General features: G+C 40.2%; 1 protein-coding gene across 4 annotated transcripts in view; it reads right to left on the bottom strand.

Annotated features, from left to right (window-relative positions):
• Positions 1–9,773, bottom strand: part of LOC126416295 (uncharacterized) — a 56,074-nt gene extending 46,301 nt beyond the window's left edge. The window contains exon 1 of one of the 4 annotated variants that reach the window (XR_007575432.1): positions 9,439–9,773. Coding sequence is in view for 1 of the 4 variants with exons in the window: in XM_050083949.1 (XP_049939906.1) it covers positions 9,439–9,544 (106 nt within the window). In the remaining 3 variants the exon portion in view is untranslated. The remainder of the gene's footprint in view (positions 1–9,438) is intronic. The other 3 variants (XM_050083950.1, XM_050083948.1, XM_050083949.1) reach the window with 3 other exon arrangements.
• Positions 9,774–13,812: the final 4,039 nt, after the last annotated feature.

Genomic DNA, 13,812 nt, shown 5'->3' on the forward strand with positions numbered 1-13,812 from the left:
AAACTATTCCACGAGGATACAGAACTCCGTATTTTCCAGGCATGTCCAGTGCCAACAAACTGTTGTTAGAAAGACACCAAATTCTATGAAGAGGATCCATTTGCAGAGGAAATGAACCAAGCTGGTGAAATATTGCTGCAAGCCATCTCAGCAACCCGCAAGGCCAAGTGGAGTAACCTGGTAGAGAACCTCGACATGAAGCTGAACAGTAGACAAGCCTGGAAACTGCTTAAAAACCTGAGTGGCGACCCTGTACAATCGCAAGGCTGGCAACCTAGCTCCTGCAGAATGGCAAAACAGAAGGAAGGATGGCCGAAGAAGCTCTTCAGTGCTATCCAGAAACAGAGCATTGTTTTCTTTGGGATCCCTTCTCCATGGCTGAACTCGAAGCTGCCATCTCCAGTTTGAAGGTGCATAATGCAGCAGGTGTCGATGAGCTTAGAGTTGAACAGAAGAACTTCAGCTATAAAACAATGGAGTGGCTTCTAAGCCTAATGAACACACGTGTCGCCAAGCTACACATCCACAAAATGTGGCAGAAGTCACTGCAATACTTCGGCCTGGAGAGGAACCAAATGATCCAAAAAAAATTTCGATCATCTCCCTTTTATGCCACACCTTCAAGATATTAGAACAGCTGGTACTTTTACTAAATCAGTGTCACCCTCAAAGTGAAGTTTATGCCACAACAAGCAGTCTCTCATGCTGGCAAATCATGCTATAGTCAGATCCTGAATCTAGCCCAGCACATCAAGGACAGTTTTGAGCGTGGTGAGATGACTGGAGTCGCTTTTGTTTATTTAACTGCTGCATACGACACTATGAATCACAGGAAACTGTTAAAGTGTATGATCTTACTGAGGACTACCAACTATCATCCCTTATTACCACCTTCCTTCACAACAGAAGATTCCAAGTTACATTATAGGGTAAGAAGAGTAGATGGTGAACGCAGAAGAACGGTCTCCCCCAAGGCAGTATGCTCGCCCCAGCACTGTACAATATCTACACACATGATCAGCCAGTGCCAGCAAGTACTAGGCTCTTCATCTACGCCGATGACACAGCAGTAGCTGTTAATGGGCCAACCTTTAAAGAAGTAGAGGGAAAACCGTATCTAGCAATGGATGAACTCTGAGTACTATGATGCCAACCCCCTGAAAATCAATCCCAGTAAAACTCAAGTGAGCGCCTTCCACTTACGAAACAGGGAAGCACAGAAAACACTGGACATCACATGGCGAGGAGAGCAACTGAAACATTGCCCAACACGAGCCTACCTAGGTGTCACACTGGACAGGGCTCTAACGTACAGGCAGAAATGTCTAAATGTGAAACAGAAAGTCATTGACTGCAATGGGATACTTAAGAAGCTGATTGGCAGCAGCTGGGGAGCCAACCCGCATCTCCTAAGGACTTCTGCACTTGCACTTTGTGTATCAGCCACTGAGCATGCTGCTCCTGTGTGGAACCCTTCAGCTTATGCTAAGCAAGTCGATATTGCGGTCAATGATACCGCAAGGATCATCTCAGGATGCTTGAAGCCAACACCGGTGCAGAAATTGTATCAGATTGTTGGAATAGCCCCACCCAACACCCGAGGGGGGGGGGGGGGGGGGCACTGCTGCATACAATGAGATAACAAAGCAGGAGAATGTCCGCCAACATCCTCTGTATGGTCATCTGGCAGCAAGATCCCACCTTAAATCCCGCAAGAGTTTCCTTGCTAGGATTGCGCCACTGGAGGGAGCACCAGAGGCAATTTGTCTTGCAACATGGAAGAGTTCACTGCCCGTAGACCTATCACCAAAAGAAGAACTAGCTCCTGGCACAAACCTACAATATCCTGTATGGAGGTCCCTCAACCGCCTAAGACTGGGCATCCCCCAATGCAAGACCAACCTGAAGAAATGGGGAGTCCTTCCAGTGAGTGCAGACACCTCTTGCGACTGCGGGGCTGAAGAAGATCTAAGCCACCTACTTATATGCCCTCTCCTGGACAACCCGTGCACAACACAAGATGTTTAAAAAGGAAATGACAAAGCTATCGCAGCTACTGTTTTTTGACAAGGCTGACTGGACACGGAAATGAATGAATGGTAAAAACACAAAACAGTATATCCCGAAACCGAAAAAGTCTCAACAGAAAACTGAATAAGGAAATACACTGCCCATTCACTCATTAAGGCAGAGGGTACTACATTACTGTGTCATCAACCACAACTTTTCCGTCATTTTGTGCAACCAAATAGTAAGTAAATTTATGTGCTTGGTCATTGAAGCTACACAAATCGAATCAAATTTCTTACTAGAATCTCCGTCTATGACTCTTGTGAAGAGCTTAATTCAATTTCACGTGGACTTGCTTTCTCCACACACACACACACACACACACACACACACACACACACACTAGTTACAAAGAAGACTCTTTAGACTACTTTTATATGTAGATCAATACACCTGAGCTTAAACATGTTTTAGAATTCTGAGTAAGAACAAATTCAGTGATACAGAATGGTAGTTCTCCAGAATGGAGACAGGGTCAATTCCCATCTCACATCATTTACGCCACCATCCACAAAACACTTGCCTGTTTCCTCAAACATGAAACTAATATCAGTCTCTAGTTTAGGCTAACTCTCAGTACATGTTGAGTATAATGTGAGCTTCACTATTTTTCAGAACTGCTTTAATAGTGAAACGTATCCATTACGACAGTGTGACGTTTGGCGTTAATGAGCTATGGCACCAGACAAGTGTCTGCTAAAAGCACGACATCACCTGCTGCACCTATCATTGGCTCGTAACCACACTGGTTGGACCCCAGATGACTGGGAAACTGAGATCTGGTTAGACGAGTCTCAATTTCAGTCGCTAAGAGCTGATGGTAGAGTTTGAACGTGGCACAGACCCCATGAAGCCAAGGACGAAAGCTGTCAACAAGGCACTGTGCAAACTGGTGATGGCTCCATATTGGTGTGGGCTACGTTTACATGGAATGGACTGGGTCCTCTAGTTGTGTTCAGCTACATGCAGACCATTTGCAGCCATTCATGGATTCGTGTTCCCCAACAAAGATGTTTTATCACAATTGTTCATTATTGTTTTGAAGAACATCCTGGACATTTGGAGTGAATGATTTGGCCACCCAGATCACCCGACACGAATCCCAGCAAACATTACGAGATATAATTGAGAGGGAAGTTCGTGCACAAACCCTGTACCAGGAACAATTTCACAGTTATGGGCAGTTGCAGATTATTATTATTTTAGGTGATGGATGATCAACATCATGGTCCACAGTGCCCCAACAAAAAGCCAGCATGCCAATCTCATGGGTAAACAAAAGCTGTCCCCACACGTGGAGCAGTTTATAATGCAATAAAGTCTGCCTCCCTTCCCCACTAACCTAGGGATGCGGCCTGACAGTTCACAAAATCTCAACACCTTTGTAACACTGGAAACGGTATAAGCGAGTATGGTGGGCAGATCTCTATCCAGACCAAGGGCTGCCCTTAAATCAGTATATACAATACGTCTTGCCAAAATATGCTGAACCAAAAGTGGCACACGACAAACCTCACAGAGTGATGGATCCTCCCACTAGAGGAGGAAACCACACATTAAAGGGCTATGTCCGATGCGCAGTCTGGTAAGCAGAACGTCCTTCCAGCAGTGAGGCTGACATGAAGTCTGCCATGCCTGTGTGGTCAATTTGAGTGACCACAGTTTGTTTCTTGTCACCTTCAACCATTGAGTCTCCCACTGATGTATGATGTGCGTGCCAAAAAGGAGGTGACAGCCTGCAACAGGATGGGACATTGACGGACAACACCATCCTGACATGCTTCTTGGCCATGTTGTTTCCCTGCATCTCGATGTGGTCAGATACCCAGCAAAAGATCACCGTTTTGGGAATCACCAGATGATTCTAGGTCAATGATAAATATTAAGAACAACACTGGGCCCAAGATAGAACCTTAGGGCACACCATACTAAATTTCTTTTCTTTTAGATTAACAATGTAGAAAAAGATAGATTGCAACTTATTGCAAAGAAGACACATGAAGTTGCAGATGGGCACGATTAAAAGATGCTGACACACAGCTTTCGACCACAGCCTCCGTCAGGAGAGAGAGAGAGAGAGAGAGAGAGAGAGGGGGGGGGGGGGGGGGGGGGGGGGGGAGACACGCACGCACGCACACAGAAAACAGCCAACTCCAGTATCTCGGGTCAAAATGCAACGTCATATGGGATGCAAGCAGCAATCTGGAGAGAGTGGGGAATGGGAAGCAATAGTAGAGTAAAGGTGGGGACAGAGACGAATGCTGTCTGAGTGTGCAGGGACTAGACTGACAACAGGTGCAGTGCCAGGAGGTTGTGGGGCAGGGAGGTGGGGAAAAAAAGTGGGGAAAGACGGGCGGATGCATTGGCAGAGGGCTGCAAATAAACATGGTGGGAGATGAGAATAGGGAGAAGATGACAGCACACACGGGATGGAAACTGTTGGGTGGAGGCTGTGGTGCAGTAGGTTGAGCCCGGGATAATTACGGGAGTGGAGAATGTACTGTAATGATAACTCCCATCTGCACAGCTCAGGAAAGCTGGTGGTGGAGGGAAAGATCCAGATGGCTCCAGTAGTGAAGCAGCCATTGAAACACAGTGTGTTATGTTCAGGTGCAGGCTATGCAGAGGGTGGTCTACTTTTCTTTTGCACAGCTTGGTGGCGAGTACTCAGTGTGCCGAGGGTGTCACAAAGATCTTCACAGACAGGAACTACCCCACATACCTAGTCCGCAAACAGATTTCCCGTGCTATTTCCCCTCACAACCCCAATCCACCCACCACCTCCACAAAATTCAGCCACAGAGGAGTGTCCTCTTCGTCACCCAGTACCATCCCGGACTGGAACAACTGAACCACATCCCTCGCCAGCACTTTGATTACCTATCACTGTGCCCTGAAATGAGGGACATCCTGCCTGAGATACTTCCCACCCCTCCTAAAGTGGTGTTCTGTTATCCACCCAAGCTCCACAGTATCCTAGTCCAGCCGTATGCCACTCCCGATCCCAACCTCTTACCACCAGGATCATGCCCCAGTGGAAGACCCGGGCGCAAAACCTGCCCAAGCCACCCACCCAGCACTACCTATTCCAGTCCTGTCACAGATTTATCCTACCGCATCAAAGGCTGGGCCTCCTGTGAAAGCAGCCCTATCACATACCAGCTCAGCTGCAATCATTGCCCAGCTTTTGATATACGTATGACCACCAACCAGCTGTCCACCAGGATGAACAGCCATCGGCAAACTGTGGCCAAGGGCAAAGTTGACGCCCAGTGGCACAACATGCAGCAGAACTTAACAGTTCCCCACCCTCTCCAGATTGCTAATTGCATCCCATATGATGTTGCATTTCTAGGATTATGGATTCAGGACAGCATGAAGTGGGGCACACATTAAGTACATCTGCAAGAAGCCTAGCACAATATGTAATGGCATAAATATACTTGTTAGGTGTACAACAAAAGAAACACTAAAAAATGTGTGTTGTGCCCAAGCAGAATTACTGTTGCGATATGGGATAATTTTTTGGGGAAATTTGCCAATAAGCCAAAGCTGCTTCATAGCACAGAAGAGGATCATTCGGGCAACTGACAATACCCCACCCAGAAATTCTTGCAAACCCCTTTTTAAAACACTCCAGATACTACCACAACCCTGCATGTACATTCTTGAGATAATTACATACATTAAGAAAATTTCAGAAACTAAAAACCACTTAGCATGCACAAATCAAGCAATCCATGCACATGACACCATGCAAAAATCAGACTTCCACAGCGAACATCAAAACAACTCTCAGACAAATTGGATTACTGGATACTGGCAAAAAATTTAACAATAAACTTTCTCGGCACATCAAGGAAATAAAAGAAACACAAAAATTCAAAGTGACTTTGAAAACATATTTACAAGACAGGTGCTATTACACTGTAAATGAATACCTGTTAACATAAATGTAAATCATTTCCTTCAGTAAATGAATGTCTATTGACATAACTTAAATTATTTTCTTTTTTGTACTATGTATCTGAAACTGCTTTTTTCACCTATTGTACTATATACTAGGTGGTACTATTATATTAATATATTTTATTTCAATGATTTACTGTACTGTATCATGTGCTTAAATTACTTATGTTATTGAATCAATGTTACTGTTACATAACATGGGAAATACGGAAGCATCTGATCCCACCCGTCTGCTTTGACCCATGACGTCATAAATATGGCGGAAACAAAAACAAACACACACACTTTCCACAAGAAGCCTAATGACACTAACGGGACAAGTGCGGGAAATTGGGTGTTTTGGGTGGGGGGCAAACTAAATATAAACAAATTTAGACGCCTTGCGTAGCTACAATGTGTAAGTGAAGACAGCCATGCATGAATACCCACCCACCTCCCTAGGGGTCGTAACCACTGCAACCCATAGAAGATAAAGATGCTTCAGTAGCTGATTTGTGTTTTTTGTTTAAAAAAAAAAAAAAAAAACAACTCACGGGATAGAAAGAACAGATCAGAAAGATAAATATAATAAACTAAAACAGAAATTGAGGAAACAGATAATTAAAATAAGTAATAAGTGTTTTTAAATTTAAAAAACCCCTCACGAGATAGAACAAACAGATCAGAAAAGTAAATAAAATAAAACAGAACTGGAGACAGCCACACTCAAACCAAACTCCGCGCCGTCATGACGTCACACACGACAACACCCTTACGTCACGGGTCAAAGCCGACGCGTTGGATCGGACGCTTCTGTCGACCCCATAACATGTATTTAAAATTTTGTTCTAATGTAGAAAGTAGGCTATATCCCATGTCAAATATATGATTAATGGATGCTCAACACATAAAAGTAAAAACACAATAAAACTCTCCTAATTAAGCAGAAATGGTTGGAGAGGTATCATTTTGCAGCATTTTCCATGAGGTTTCCTATGCCATACAGCACACAGTAAAATTTTTTATACATTTATTTGTAATATGTTTAAAATGTCACTAGTGACTGATGAGTGGTTATTTTATCAGAAGTACTAAAACTAAGTTTTTTAATACAATTGTAATCTGTAACTGTAATTATTAAGATTTGATTACTATATGTAAAAAGAACAAACTGGGATAGAAATTCCCACTACCGATTCCAACAATCTTAAATAGCTAACTGCTATTATTGTAGCTGCCCAGGTTTCGCCATGCCAGTTCAAGGTCAAGCCATCTGTAACTGTGAATCTGGAGCTGTTATGATTCAGTTGCTTCAAACCTTTAAGTCTTCACACTTACTTAATAATAAAATCATTCACTGAAAAACAAAGAGACTAAGAAATGTGCCTGAATGGATATGTGATATGTTTCCTAATACCCCAAAAGTATCAAAAATGTGTGCTAATTGTACGAAGCAGACTGGCTCATTGAAAAATATTCAAGAAAATAATGATTGTAGAAAAATCTTCATATGATGAGGAAACAAACTTTATACCTCCACCTTCAGCTATTCTGGAGACACTAAATACATGTTTCTTCAGCAATTAGAAGTGTCCCCTGTACATAGTACGAAACTTAGGCTGAAACAGTATTCCACTGAAAACCACTGAGTTAGCCCTTAAAAAACAATTATTTGCTAATGCACAGATTCCTCAGAGAATGAATGTGAGTCACTGGAACAGTCTGTAATATGTAACCTGAAAGGTAGTTTTTCTTCAAGTAGTACGAAAAACAAAGTAGGGCTACAAACATGTTTGTCTGAATCTTTTAGTATTAGGAAGATAATGCATGAACTCAATGCTCCCAACCAGGGTACACCAAGCAGAAAGACTTTTAAGGAAAGAAGAATATTAGAAAGTCCTGAGCAAAAACTGGGAAGGAATTTGTTACAAGAGGTTGTGCAAATAGTGTGCAATTATTTTTATGAAAGTGACGAAATAAGTAGAATAATGCCAGGGAAGAAAGACTGTAATACCTAAAGGACTGTTCTGTGCAATTTAAAAGAAGCATTCAACAGTTTCAAAGCTAAATTTTCCACAATGAAGACTGGGTTTTGTAAATTTGCAGAACTGCACCCAAAACACTACATTTTAACTGGTCATAGTGGAACACACTCAGTATGTGTTTGCACTACACATCAGAATGTCAAACTAATGATAGAAAACACTAAACTCGGTATCTTAACCATTGGAGAATTGGCCTGTTACAAACACTGTTTGGCAAAAGTGCTGTGCAACTCAACATCATATCACTGCATTATAGGAAACTGCCATTTTTGCCCCTGAAGTTACCCAGTAAAAAGAACCACTATAAAGTGCATTTAATGGTAATTTGGTTGAAAATACTTCTCAACCCTTGGGTTTCAGTAGACAGAAGCAACAGAGAAATCATACAGAAGACCTCATCAGAGCTCACTGAATTATTTTCTGAAAAACTAACCACACTAATACTTCACGACTTTCTAACGAAGCAACAAAGCTCTCTTCTAAATGGGATCAAGGAAAACTTGGATGAGGATGAATGTGTTGTTATATGTGACTGCTCTGAGAATTACACACTTTTGTGTGTCCACGATGAGGCCCCAGGTTATCATTGGTCAAGTGATCATGCCGCAGTGAGTTTAGTGTGTTTTGGTGATTTCTGAAAACTTTACATTTCCGGTTTTTTTTTTCAAAACGGGTCAACGGATGTCAATAAAATAGGGTATTTTTCTTAATCTATTGTTTATTACCTTTATGCCAAGTTTTATCAAATTCTGAAATGGTGAGTAAAATCACTGAGTTGATTTGACATGGAATTACCCTAACATCCTGTGACTGTCCATATTTGCAAAACAATTTTCAAGTTTGCTAAAAGTTACAAATTTCTGTAGTCTACCTTTTCAAATTAAAGATGAAAAATGCGTTAATTTTGTCTGGCAGTATTGTAAACAAGGTTTTCATTAAAAATAATTTCAGATCTCTATCGTTTGTGGTTCTTCTAATATAATGTTTCTTTAACTTCCCCTTCGTAACATTTTTACAAATACTCTCATTCTGAGAGCTCTGCATCGCTTTAACAAATCACAAAATCAAAATAGGCCTATTGTAGTTTTTGAGAAGTGTCTTGTGGGACTTCAACATATGTTTTTCAGAAAACTTTGAAGTGATGATATGACACATTCACTCTCGACATTTATGATTTAAGATGAAATCGCCCAAAACATTACAGTAGGCCTACTGTAGTACTAATTAAATAAATGAACATGCGGGAGATTTATATACAGTCTCTACACATGTCATTACACTCTTCTGCTATATAGGAAAGTGAAGTCATGAGCAAATACACAATACTACGACGGAAGAAAATCTACAATTCGAGAAACAACAAAAATTCACTTACGTGAGACGAGGATGAGTTCCTCATTTCCAGGAACAAGGTAACTACTGTCACTTACTATATATTTGCAAACTCTGCACTGATAAACTAGTAAAGCTCCAGTTTCCATGACTGACCTACAGCAAGGTTATTAAAACACCTACTTTCACTCACTACACCGCTTTCAAATAGTGAGTTTCACGTTTGGCGCCCTCAAAATATTTAAACTTACACGCACCAATGAAGTTCAAATTGCACACAAAGATCTACGCTATGTAGCGGTAACAATGTGTCTATCACAGAAAATTGACATTATCGATTTGTCTCCTTGTTACCAGTAAAATGTTTTAACCACCCACCAGTTCCACTGTATTGGTGATTTATAAAGTAGAGAAGTAACTTTACTTCAAGAAATTTATGAAACAGAGATTCATTGTTAGACTGTGGTTTCAGCAAGTTAAAGCCTATACCATAGCACCGGTTGTACAATCTCCGGTAAGCAACCGCTTAAGCTCAGTTTCCGGAATAGCTCGAGTAACGCGTTGTTCCAACAGGGAATAACGCCTAGCAGAAGAATAAACTCGGGATAACTTGAACCGGTGATTTTTGGTCGGTTAGCGAGCTTAACCGCGTAATAATTTTCAAGACGGCAGGAATAGAGATATGCGGTTGCAGACAGAAATGACGGGAATTTGAACTGTTCATGAGAATGTGGAAGGTGAAAAACGTGAGATGACACCGATTCCGAATTTACATCCAGATTTCACTTATCGAAGGAAGCCGTACTTCGTCTTTTCAATCTTGTAGAGAGAAACTGGAGGATATTACAAGGAGGTTAGACTATTTCTCTGTTTTCTGAAGTAATATTGTTTATTTGCAGTAGTACGCACTTGATTTCAGTACTTCGTGAATTCTGTCGCGTTATTTGTATAAATCGAGCACATTAAAATGACGATTCGTACCAAAATAGTCTTATTTATCTGGCATATGTTACAATTCCCGCAGTAATGGAATGGACGGTTTCATTTTATTTAACAGTGCCTTAACAGACAACCAAATCGAAGAACCACACCAGTTATGGGTAATATTTACATTAACAGCTGTTTCAGTTTTTGGACAAAAACATTAATTTTTCATGGAACAAACCGTTTTCATAAAACAGTTGTATTCAAATTTCTTTCAGCCACATTACTTCAATAGTAGAAAATTTTTTTCCTCTCTGTTGTCTATTAGGGTCTTACCTCCCCCTTTTTTTTATCACCACAGCAGTGTCAGGACAACTTTCGACCTTTAGTGAAATTATTAGTATTACAGGCCCATTAATGCTTCAGAGCAACAATATTGTCTCCCACCTACCATTATTCACTGAAGCCTGTCAACTATCTGTGCCTACTCAAGATAAGTTTAATACAGTAAGGTTAACACGAAAACTAGTTTAAAAAAAAAGAAGAAGAAGAAGAAGAGAAAAAAGGTGATGCCTCCTCAGCTGCAGAACATAACTGTTGTGTTTGTGTTTATCAATTATCAGTATTATCCACATAAGTCAATCCATATTTATCATAAAATAATAGCTATATATGTACGTTGTAGGAGCAGAACAGGAATCTAATTAATGAATCTACATAGTTGTAGCATGGGGAATGCTATGTTTTTATCGCTCCTTGCATTTCAAGTTATTTTCAGTGTCCTTTATTTCTGATTGTAGCTAGCTGAAGGTAACATAAACTGAAATATCTTACATTGCACTTTCGTGAAGCACCATTTTTCTGAAACTGATGGCTTATTATGAGTGTTTAATGTAACAAAAAGTTTAATAGTGTACTGATGTCTAGAGTTCACTCAGCCACATCAATAACAGAAAATATTGTTCACTTTTATGTCCCATGTGGGAGAACAACTTTTATCTTTTAGTGAATACTTCAGAGCAAACAAATTATACCCCACCTAGAATTATTCCTATAAACATATAAATTATTTGTGCTTACTCAAACTAACTGTAACGAAGTTAAATTAACAGGAAACTCAGTCTTTTTAAGAAAGCTCTGGGATGTGACTTGTGTTTCTTGGTATTAGTGTTATCCACATAACCACTTTCATATTCATCATAAAGTAATTGTTATTTGTTTGTCATAAGAACAGAGGTACTTGTCATTCAGCTAACTCGGATTTTTAGTTACTGAATCTACATAATCATGACAGTAAAGCAAGACCTCATAGTTTTCAAATTTCTCTTGAATTTTCAAACAAATTGTCTCATGTCATTCTGTTTCTTTCTTTTACAAATGACTGTTCCACCAATAAACCAGCTACTACTGGCACTTGTATATTTTTCCTTTACTAATTTTTTCTGTCCATTGGAGACTTCATTGGTATTGGCAATGGGACAGCCAGTAGGATTATTAAAACGATATGTATGACACTGGACAATATGCAAAATAGACAGTTTTGTTAATTAGTTCAGTTCTCTGATGTAATTAAGTGAAAATAAAATAAACAAATGAATATGGAAAAATATACTTTTATTCTGAAGTAATTTGTTCAATTTTTATTTTCTGGTACTAATTTTGAATTTATGCTTTTTTTAAAAAACAATACAGTTCTTCCTTCCTTCTCTGGTTCTTGCAATGCTACTTTTCAAGCATTACCATCTGCAACTCTGCTTAATCTTTCACATTTGAGAACATGTATTTTTATTCTGAAAACAAAACTGACAGTTTTAAGCTGAGATGATTGTAGAAAAGGAAGAAAGCAATGAAGATGTCATGAGTCCAGTTACTTACCTCTCCCCCCCCCCCCCCCCCGCCACCCAGATTACATATAGCTGTTAAAGATGATTGCAAAAGCCAAAATTATTTATGAAATAGCTACGCATTCTCAACAATTTCGGGTGAGATACAATAACAGCCTCCAGTTTGAATATGTTTCGTACGTACATTTCTACCCCAGGATTATAAAAAAGATTATTGCTGTTTATTGTAAATGTTGGAATCATTTTCTTCGTATAAATGCTCAATATAATTATTAATAATCACATCATATGCACAAGAACTGCAAAAGTGGATGCACAATCTTCAATAATTCAGCAATGGTACTTTCTGTGGAAACCTCTTGCTGTTAAGACATAAATACAACAGCAAGCTAGCCAGTAATACCTCTCAGCATTGTCAGTCAAATCAATCTCAATGCTGTCTGGGTTGTCACACTTCGAGACTCTGGAAAGACCAACTATTCCACAAAGTAGCCTGCATTTCGCAGTTGCTTTTATATTTCCTTGACAACTTTATTAAATTGTAAATTTCATTTCACACAACTTGAAACTTACATTTCACGTATGGTACACCACCAACTTGTGCTCTGTCAATCTGCGTGAAGTTGTTTATGAATGGATACTGTTGCATTCTTTTCCCATACTTCACTGGAAAATCCAGGAAGATCTCTTACTGGTCAAACCTGATCCTTTACTGATTTTACGACAGAACGTTTTAATGTTATACATGCAAGTTCCCTACAAACTTAGCTAAATATTTTGCACTAATACTTTGACTCAATGAGAGTGCTGAAGTTTCCGTGTTTTCTACTACACTCTCCAATTCTTCTGCAGTATCCACCAGCTTCAAAACATCCTCAAACGAATAATTTCGCTTACTTTAGACACCCTATTTCTCTGAGATTGTACAACTGGCCCATAATAATAACTACTCACCAAAAACTTTGTCAAAATTTTATGCAACCCAATAAAAATGTTCATAAAACCCATACCGCCTACCGTCCACCAAGAAAACTGGAACACCGACTAGTCGGCGTTAGGGACCAGGTTAACTACCAAACTGCTCACTGTTGCACAAGCTTAGTACATTTTCTGAGCCAAGACATGAAAGAGATATCTCGAACACAATGACCTCCTCCATGCCAAATAGCATGGATTCCGAAAACATCGATCATGTGGAACCTAATTCGCACTTTTCACACATGCCAACTGAAAGCTTTGGATCTACGTGATTACTGTGCTATTCACTATAAAGTGACTGGCAGAGGGTTCAATGAACCACCTTAAAGCTGTCTCTCTACCGTTCCACTCTCATCCGCGAACAACCTAAGACGACTACTGAGATTGTCTCCTATGTCGTTAATATAGAACAAGAACAATAGAGGGCCTATAACACTTCCTTGGGGAACGTTGGATACTATTTCTGTTTTACTCGATGACTTTCTGTCTATTACTACGAACAGTGACCTTTCTGACAGGAAATCACGAATCCAGTCGGACAACTAAGGCGATATTCCATAGGCATGCAGTTTGGCTAGAAGACGCTTGTGGGGAACGGTGTCTAAAGCCTTCTGGATAACAAAACTTGGAATCAATTTGACATCCCCTGGGGACATCAGTCATTACTTCAT

Source organism: Schistocerca serialis, chromosome 8 (assembly GCF_023864345.2).
Source record: "Schistocerca serialis cubense isolate TAMUIC-IGC-003099 chromosome 8, iqSchSeri2.2, whole genome shotgun sequence".
Classification (NCBI taxonomy): Eukaryota; Metazoa; Arthropoda; class Insecta; order Orthoptera; family Acrididae; genus Schistocerca; species Schistocerca serialis.